Source organism: Tachysurus fulvidraco, chromosome 18 (assembly GCF_022655615.1).
Source record: "Tachysurus fulvidraco isolate hzauxx_2018 chromosome 18, HZAU_PFXX_2.0, whole genome shotgun sequence".
NCBI lineage: Eukaryota > Metazoa > Chordata > Actinopteri > Siluriformes > Bagridae > Tachysurus > Tachysurus fulvidraco.
In genome coordinates, this window is record NC_062535.1 from 2,355,082 (window position 1) to 2,365,081 (window position 10,000).

General features: G+C 41.6%; 1 protein-coding gene across 4 annotated transcripts in view; it reads right to left on the reverse strand.

The window, feature by feature from the left end:
• Positions 1–10,000, reverse strand: part of nrp2a (neuropilin 2a) — a 54,579-nt gene that overhangs the window by 1,324 nt on the left and 43,255 nt on the right. For 2 of the 4 annotated variants that reach the window (XM_027176365.2, XM_047803319.1), the window contains exons 12-17: positions 9,828–10,000; positions 7,261–7,520; positions 7,038–7,134; positions 6,270–6,302; positions 797–856; positions 1–528 (exon numbers count right to left, since the gene is read on the reverse strand). The exon at positions 1–528 is cut by the window's left edge and continues 1,324 nt beyond it; the exon at positions 9,828–10,000 is cut by the window's right edge and continues 1 nt beyond it. In XM_027176365.2, the coding sequence (XP_027032166.2) occupies positions 224–528; positions 797–856; positions 6,270–6,302; positions 7,038–7,134; positions 7,261–7,520; positions 9,828–10,000 (928 nt within the window). In that variant the 3' untranslated portion in view covers positions 1–223. Of the gene's footprint in view, positions 529–796; positions 857–1,036; positions 4,372–6,269; positions 6,303–7,037; positions 7,135–7,260; positions 7,521–9,827 lie in introns of those variants that run through there. The other 2 variants (XR_007138463.1, XM_027176366.2) reach the window with 2 other exon arrangements.

The following is a 10,000-nucleotide window of genomic DNA, read 5'->3' on the forward strand; positions in this document are numbered from 1 at the left end:
CCAAGAAATACCTCCAAGCAGCCTTCGATAATCCACATTTGAAACAAAATGCATCCATCCAAGCAAGAGTTGAGCTGAGCTAGAAAGGCTAGCTGGAAGCGACGGCTCCGACGGTTGCACCAACAAGCAGCAAGGTGATGACATGCATACCAAGAGATAGGGCCGGTCTCTCTTGAAAGCGCCAGATTCTGCATATCCCACGTGAACTACGGCCAGGTTGTCCTCAAGCTTCTGTGCAGCAGCGCTGTTGGTTAAGCTTCACCTTGTGCTTGATGCCGTCATAAAGCTCGAAGTTGTAGTTCTCCAGGGTGGTGGAGGATCGCGAGGTCAGGCCTCCGTAGGAGCAGGTGCAGTACAGAAGAAGACCGGCGCAAACAGCACCTAACAGAACTCCCAGAGAGCTCATCACTATGATGGTGAGTAGGATGGGGTCCAGAGTGTAAAGCCATGGGTTGTCCTTCCCTGACATTCGTGTTACTGGAGGCTCTGTGGACGGTTCCGCAGTGGTCCATTCTAAGAATTGTCCACCTAGAAGAAGGAAAAACAGAAGACGGTTTATGATAGTTTTCATACTGGTCACGTTATATGGGCTTTGACGACTTGGCGGAGGTTGTGTAGGCCTAGGTTAAGACTTAATTAGGCATCATTAACAGGTTGCGGAGCTGCACATTATATAAAGTCGCACAGGTTATGGGTCTCGAAATAACCCGCCCCTTTAAAATGCAGAAAATTAAGATGATATAACTTCAGGAAAATTACGAGAAGCGACAATTCTTCCGCAATATTAATTACCTACCTGTGTCTACGTGGTCCCGGCTAGTGAGAAGACGGTTACCTCTTGGGTCCAATTTTTTAACTGTGGGGAGGAGAAATGATTAATTGAAATAGGAAATTGCCCAAAGCCCAATCTGCAAAAGTCATTAGCAACGATTATGAAAATGAGCTGTTGTTACGGAAACACGAAGATGGCAAAGTTAATTACAGGTTACTACGTGTACTTAATAAGGAATCATTAATAAGAACAGGAAACGGCTGGTTAGAAAAATAAGATTTTATTACCATACGTTAAAAGGGCATTTCCAATTCATCGACCGAAAAATATTAAGTTTTTGCGTGTTTGCTTTTTTGTTCTTTTCTCTTCCCAAACCACACACTCTTTATTTTAAGATTGAGGTATAGTGCTACACTCATACAGGAAAGTGCATCGTCTTCGTTACTTATGTAGAACAGTCTGAACATCGGGACCACCTACATACTGTACAGTAAGGTGTGTGGGGTGATAAAAATGGCCAGAGTTTTAAGCATCGATAAGTGATTTGTCGGGACAATGCTGTCTTTGTAGAGAAAGCTTTTTACGCCGAGGCCCTCTGGGTTCAAACAAAGGTGAAAAAATCGATCCAAAAACCTGTATGTTATGGATACAAAGGTAGTCGGCTGATTGGCTGAACCGTGAGCAATCTGTTCTACATGGAGGACATAACAACCCTGCGAAGATGGAGACTGTCTGCCTGTTCTACAAGCCCTGAGATGCCCATGCCCCTAAGAAGGGTTTAGTTTATTGACTAAAGTAGTTTTAATTTTAGAGTGTGGGGACAAAAAAAAAAAAGTCATTTGGGGATAAGAAGATTTTGGCATCCGGTCTTTCTGGAATAAGTCTCTGGAGAAAGCTTTCACTCATTACCACGTTCTCCAGGGCTACGAAGGAGGGAAACTTCCAGCAGCTGTAATAAATGCTATCGGGTCCATTAACTAATTAAAAATATTAAGTGCTTGAAAGAACACATGGCGAGATGAGATTCATTTAAAAGCATATTGCAAACAAATGCCAATACTTCGTCTAACGGAAATAGGAACGGATAGCTAACAAAGCACACACCCCTCCCCCCTTTAAAAATTTATTTTTTTATTCAGACTCCATCCAATCCTCCTACTATCGCTAAGTGGGAAATACTAGTAAACTATGAAAGGGACTCAGAAATCATGGAGTGCAAGAAAACTAGGGGAAACGAACCGGACACGGGGAATGTGGAAGTTAGAAAACCTTTAAACCCGGAAAACTAGTAAAATATTTAAATCTAGCAACAAATCGAGGAAATTATGAATTGTTCAAAAATAGGGAACAAAAACTAAAATTTGTAGGGAACTAGGGAACAAGTAGAACAAGCATTAAGAGAAGTCTCTCTTGATCTCTTCATCTAATTTCCACCAAAAATTGTTCTGAAAACTACTAAACCACATGGAGGTGCTGCATGATCTTCATTGTTCTGGAATCCTCCAAGGCCTGCAGCATAACGAAATGTCTACCAGCTGTTAGGAGTGCACAGAGCTCCCTCCTTTACCGCTTCTCTCTCTCACTCTTTCTCTGTTTCTCTCTCTCTCTCATATTAAAACGAGGCTATGAAGGAAAGCAGCTGGTGTTGTTTATGTGGCTTGTTGCAGGGAATAAAACACTGACGGCCATTTGGTCGGAATAATGTTCGCCTCCTCACTTCTGGCTTAGAACCGAAGGGGCCTACGCAATATTTGTGGGGATTTTCGCTGTGAAATTTGAGGAACATGCATGGAAATGGATGGAAATGCAGAACTCTACCAACCCTGTCTTGAGATGGAGAAATATGGAAATGAAAATCTTCTCTCTCTCTCTCTTCTAACTTTCCTCTCACATTGACGCTAGCTTTACTGTGACCTAAAATCTATGAAATGTGTTTTTTTTTTTTTTTTGGTGTTGTTCTTCTTCTTCTTCTGGAAGGTTCTTACTGGACTGTCCACCATTAAAATCAAGTTTTTCCACTGAACCTGAGGCTGTAAAAATATACAAAATCGTACACATGCATGCTCACTTGTAGTTTACCCCATCGCCCAACCTCAACACACTCATTAAAAATGGTCCGTCTCTTTTGGCTAAATAGTAAACAGATAAATCGTAATTGTGTAGCGGCCTGGGAAACCCTTCTTTTTTTTTTTAATCATCATAAAAACTTTTCTTTTGCCAACTCCAAATAAAGGTTTGTTCATTTTTTTTTAATATGTGGCATACAGTAGGAGATTTGACAGCCATGATCTAAAACTGAATTGATTCAGCTACAATAAAATGAGCTACATACAGTAGCTATCCAAATTGTGATGATAACTGAGGATATCATGCTCGACTAGAGAGCTTTTGGACATTCACGCTGTCTGTTTTTTCCACGGTGTTTATTAAACTTAACTCTCATGGTTTTTGCAGGAAGAAATCAAGGCGATAAACCATTTCCAGATAGTTTACATCCAGTGCAATGTATTTACGGTATAAGAAGTATGCTTTTTTTTATTTCGCCTCGGTGTCATCTGACCGTTTTCCCAGACCACCTTGCAAATACTACTAAGATCTATTCAAAGTGCAAACATTTTGACAGCTGTAAATTTACCCAAGCTTCATTCCATCTTTTGTAAACCACACAGGTTGACACCACATATAGATATACAACATTATTATTAGAATTATTAACTAGATCTGCACAAACTAAAAGGCCGTCCTTCAGTCCTGATCTCGAAATCCGGTCCTTCATTTAGCCCTGAATTGGAAACAGTTAGAACCAATCCCCATCTGAAATATTAGTAAAGCATCGTGCCAGTCTTGTATCTATGATTAAGGTCGTTGGCTTGGACAGCATGTCCAATTTAGTCTCTGATGGTCTCGTAGTCCAGGAGCTACCACCAGGTACAGGCACAAGTAGCTTTCGACCTGGTCATATCACAGTTACACCTGCGAACGGAAGGTTTTCCATTATGGTGTTTTTCCAGACAACCACTGGCTGGTACTCTGCAGTAAACAGATTCACAGTGTCTCACCAAATCCAGCAAGTGAAGGTGCATTGAGGAATAAGAAAGCACAATGAAAACCAACAGGTTTAAAGCAGATGCTGGTTCCTGTCCACTCTTCAGTTGCGCAGTTCTCAAGCAGTTGGTAGTGAGTTGGTACCAAGAAAAATAGTTCTTGTTTGAGGCATCCCTTACACTAAACCAACTTTTCAATGCTCTTCTAAGTTCTTTTCTTCTGACCTTCTGTCAGCAATATAGGTCAATGTCTAACACAGTCTCCTCACCAGTAGGAGTTTCCATCCCCCTTCTCGACCCAAACAGTCAACTTAGGACCCCCCCCTGCTCTGGACATGGCACCGTTTGGGTAGTAAGCACTGTGGGGACTATAGTAGGCCATGGTGGGTCGGCTTCTCTTGGCTGTCAGGCGACGACAGCCAATGGCCATGACAACGGCAATGACCAGGAACAAGATGGCGCCTCCGCCAGCCATGAAGTAATACCAGTTGGGGGAAATAGGTGGCACTGACAGGGTATCTACTGTTGGCTCACTTCTGCCTGGTAGGGCTCCCCCTGGTGGAGAGATATACAACATGTGACAACACCCCATGGTATTGCTGAGGCTCATTGTGCAAGCATAGCAGAGTAAAAAAAATGCACCCCAGCAAGCTGTAAGTACGGCTGAATTTTTTTGCTATGTAGGTTAGTAAGTGATTAAAAAACAAAGTGTTAATGTGGTTAAAGGATAAGCAGCTGAATTACACACTAGCTTTAGATATTCATTGCCATAACGACTAGCTCTTCAGGACTATTTAGAGACATGGCTTCATTCAGGGATATATAAAGGGCTGCATTCAAATGAGGGGTCCAAGCAGCAGAACATGCATTTTTAATCTCTTTATGCACATTTTGAAATACGTGCATGGTGCCAAAAGAAAGCTGCTATCTTTGGTATTTAAAGGAAAATTCCACCCTGAACCATGCATATTAATCTCTAAAATTAACATATACTCTTCAGTGGCATCCTATGTTTAATTTTTAATGACCTATTTTAGTGTTTGTAGTCTAGTTCCATGATGGTTAACTGTATCCTAAATTGCTGTACTACCTGCTGATAGCCAGGAATTGCCATGAATTGCAAAAGAGCACGAATGCAGCAGTGCTTTAGTAATTTGGTGTTTCCTGCCTAAACAGCTTCCAAAAGAATCACCATCATCACACCCGTAATCTTGTACATCCAAGTCTCCTGTATGCCAAAGCTGTCTTTTGTTTTTTTTTTTCCCCATTAATACCAGATCATCGAGAGCATCTCTGGAAAAAGGAACCGCTTGGCCTTTTCTTATCAGGACCCAAATCTGACAGTTAACCTTTTTTTTTGTCCCGTTCAATGCTAGCAATAACATTATCCCTCAGTCATACGACCGTGACGCTCCGCTAACAAAAAGACCACACCAAGCAATAGTAAATCAATAAACAGTCCACAAATTTCAATATAACATTTCATGTATTTCAGGGTGGAGGTTTCTTTTCAGATTTGTGGTAATACCGTTGTATTGTGTGTCATCAGTGTAGGGAATATGGATATTACTAATCCTCAGCTTGTGGATTAGCCCTGTAGTCCAACCCTGGTATTATCTGAGTCGTCTTCATTATAGCAAGAGTTAGGTTGTGGAGTAGCAGAATTTACCTGACACAATGTCTGAAACCAATTACTGAACATCCAGCCAGGCCTCGTTGAGTCCCGTTACTCAAAATAACTACGGTTCGGGCTCAGCGTTGCACTTGTTTTTTTCCTGTCAGATCTGCAACGTTTGCTAAAAAGAGCGCTGAGCACAGGCAACCCAAAAAAAAAAAAAGGCAACAAAGGAACAATACTCTAGGGACCTGAAGACGTGAGCGCTGTGTCTATCGTGCTTTTTTTAAAATAAATAAATAAATAAATAAATAAATAAATAAACGAGCAAATAAATAAATAAATAAATAAATAAATACGTTTGTTATGCTGTATTTTGTCATGGAGAATGCTGCTCATTAAAAAGATGATGGTGTCTTGTGTACCGCACAATCTGTAACTACGTAGATAACGGAAATTAGTTAAAGGTAGAAGTGCCGATTAAATTGTCTGGGAATCAGACCCCACAATCGTTTTGACTCGCATACAAATATCTGTGAAAGGAGTTAGTAAATGTGGCAGCTACGCGAGTGTTCACCAAATCCATGCGAACCAGCGTAGGAAAGATCGGAAGGCTGGTTTATGTTCATCCACGGTGCACGAACCAAATCTACCACCACACAGGCAATTCTTATATAAAAGGGTATTTCCTGCATCGGGTGGCAGATCCAGGATCAGCATTTCTTATCATAGCAGAAAACTTAAACTGCTTTTTGTGATGTTAGTTTGTGATGAGCTTAAACTGACCCTGGATCTGCAGTATTTACAGTTTGTACAGCAAAGTGTTGAAACAACTCACCAGGCACATCGGGTTGAAAGGCAGCAAAAGGGTCTGAAAAAGGGTAGAAAGGAAAACATGTTTACTTTAGAGTTTAGAATTTTTTTCCACAAATATTCAGTAAATGTCGCTGCAAATATTTTGTAAACTATCACGTAGCATGATGCTATCGTTAGAGCTTCTTTTTTTTTTTAGATAAGAAATCAACAATCAATCAATTGAGATATTCTGGATATTCTATAATGGTCATTTAGTTGAAATGAACTACATAACTATCTAGAATTACGTTTGTGTAGGAATCTGATTTTGTGTAATCGAGCTGTGTTTCTCAGTCTATTACCTACATAAAATCTGGGTTTCATAATTTAGCTCAATCATTTAGCTCAATCGCAAACCGGAGCTAATCCCTGGACATGACAAGGTCACTGGGGGTATTGAGTAAGTCTGCTTTCAGAGAATGCTGTTTACAAACACTAAGAAACGAGGAGAACATTATGAAATATAGATTAGCATGGAGGCTCAGGAGGTTGTGTGGCCTAGATTTAATTCTTCTTTTGGGTTTGATGGCAAGTAACATGTCACTCATGCCCTCCCCCCACCTCTCCCTTTTCCTGTCATAGTTTTATTTTAGAGACGCTGCACTAAAGTCGCTGCTGTGACACTTGGATCTCTCGAGCGAAAAATCCTTCTTTCAAAATCCTTAATTTGTAAACTTTAGTGTGGATAAATGAAAGCACGACCTAAAGAAGAAAGAAGAAAGGAAATGATGTGTAAAACACCGGCTCTTACGTGTACATTCCTCCAGTGGCGTGCTGGAGCTCATATGGATATTATCAATCCAGATGTGGCCTGTGGTTGTCTTTTCAAAGATGCCTTCAATGACCACCTTCCAGAAATTGAAACAAATGAACATTATAGTCTTTTATAAACATTCTAGTTATAAATCAATCTCACTATGAATAGTTTTGCTCTTATCCATTTTACTCCTATTGTAAAGATCACCTCAGTTTACCTGGAATTCCTTAGGGGATCGGGGTAAGATGGTGCGACCCTCCTTCCACATGGAGCCCTGGTTGCCATGGAGAGCCCAGAGTAGGGTTTCCTCTTGAAGTGGGTAACGCAGTAGCACACGAAGGGTTCCCTCATCCTCTAGCTGATAGGAGAACTTCAAGCATAGAGGTCCGGTTTCAGGCCCTACCTCTGGGCTGAATAGCCTGGCTTTCTTTCCCTGTGTCTTGGAACTAGCTTCGACATATAGGTAGTTTCCCATTCCTGCGCAGACATAACAGAATCCGGTCTTGTAACAGAACCCGAGAATGTAAACACACATCTCCAGATCCGTCTACAGTGTCAGTTCAAGCAAACAAGTGCGAGTAATATTTCAAATCAAACACTTGCGTTAGTCCCACTTCACAAGTTGATATAAACCAAACAATTCTACCAGGCACCAAATGGAAGACGGTAACCATGACAGCGAGACGATACAAACAAATCTTATTATAAATATTCCCTCACTAAAGAGACACAATCTTCGATAGACGTTTTGTAAACATTTGCCTCAGCCGTTCATGAGAAGAATGAAGCAGGCGATAAATGATAAAGATATATTAATTTCCCAATTATTATCTCTCGGATGTATGCAGACCTTTTGATGACTGTGTCTTCTTTTAGGGATTTGAGAAATATAAAGGCTTGCCAAAGGGAAAATTCCAGCATACAGAATAAAACGTTTTAAGAATTAGTGAGCTGGAAAGCCTCTCTCGGGCACGGCGTGTTTTCAATTTATTTAAACACACTTTAAGAAACGAATAAAGCACAAAATCATAGTATCATGGGATACTACTCAAAAAACAAGATAGTGTAATGAGGCCTGATGTGAAGCCAGAAATTTGCCTGAAAACAGCATGTCAGGAAGTGATGTACTCCTCAAACACCACATCAGGTTTACAATGATAACTAACGTTCATTCATTCATTCATTCATTCATTCATTTTCTACCGCTTATCCAAACTTCTCGGGTCACGGGGAGCCTGTGCCTATCTCAGACGTCATCGGGCATCGAGGCAGGATACACCCTGGACGGAGTGCCAACCCATCACAGGGCACACACACACTCTCATTCACTCACACACTACGGACAATTTTCCAGAGATGCCACTCAACCTACCATGCATGTCTTTGGACCGGGGGAGGAAACCGGAGTACCCGGAGGAAACCCCCGAGGCACGGGGAGAACATGCAAACTCCACACACACAAGGCGGAGGCGGGAATCGAACCTCCAACCCTGGAGGTGTGAGGCAAACGTGCTAACCGCTAAGCCACCGTGAGGCCGAACAATCATCTGCTTATTAAAGATCGACCAGCTTTGTTTTAGATTTAGATTTCATGTTCCTTCCTGAGCTGTCTCAATCCCCCAGGGTTCTGGATGTGTTTTTCTGGGGTCTCTGCCTATTGGGATACATTTGATACTGGGAGCCAACCAGGGGGTATCCTTGCAAAGTGCCCCAAACTGCCTCCAGTGCAGTTTTTTTTTTTATTTGGGCGAACAGTAGGTCTCCTGGATTGGCAATCTCCTCACCATGCCACTGAAAGTCTGCCTCAGTCTGCCACAGACCTTATTCTGTTGGTCACTACCCACACCACACACCTATTACACAAAAAGCAAACACGACGTCATCATGCTTTACCACCAGAGCACTGGTAAATGGTGGTAAACTGGCAGTTGATATCATTATTATTTATAGTCTTTATATTCATCCATAGTTTTGCTTTCACTCTTAGAAAAGAGTGAGTCATTATGTGGGACACGATGGAGATTCATTCCAGATCAGATGCAAAAGGTGCATCGAAAAAGATCTCCGCTAATTGTTTTCCTAACCTCAGCATACATTTAAAAAGGAGTGTGAAAAATACAGGCCAAAATGATCTCAAACAAAAGGAATAAATATTTCTTCAAGGAGGCTTTAACACGTACGACTTTGTCAACTTTTTCAAGTTTGCCAGGCGAATACACGCTCGATGGCGGCTTCTACGTCGCGTCTTGAGTAAGAACATTTGAGAGCAAGGAGAGCAAAAGGATGCTGATCATCCATCATAATGTTGTCAGCTCTTTCACACTCCACAGGATCTAGTAAATTCTGGGACTTCTGGTAAGGGTGGCAAAACATCTGGAGAACATCCCAGGAACACTGTGTGAAAATTGGGATCACATCCTGGATGGAATGTTATGATGTCATGATTTCACAACTGGACGTAGTATAAGATCGGACGTTAACCTCATCAATGATTTTTTTCAAATACTAGTTGAAATATATTTCCTTCTTTTACCACCTGGTCGATCAAGTTGTTGCAGAGGTTCGCATCCATTCTGTATCTGTAGATTAGATCTTTCTCTGGATTCTAACTCTCTGTTAGAAAATTCTGTAGTCCTTTTGATCACTGACTGTCTTACGCACGAGTAAACATGCACTCGCAGACAGGCTAATTTACAAGCTAGTGTGGGTGGGAGTGGGTGGTTGATTATACGATTTTGTGTTTGTGTGTGTGAGAGAGAGAGAAAGAGAGAGAGAGAGACTCACTGTTAGAGCCTAAAGAGAGGTCCTGGCTCTGGCCTTGGGCTGTGATTCTGCTGGACGTGTGCAAAGCCCAGATGATGTCAGAGTTGGGGTCATGAGTCCATCCACAGAAACCTTGCTCAAAATCGCACAGGACCATGGACGCGGTGGGAGATGTGGGAGATGTGCTTGAGGTT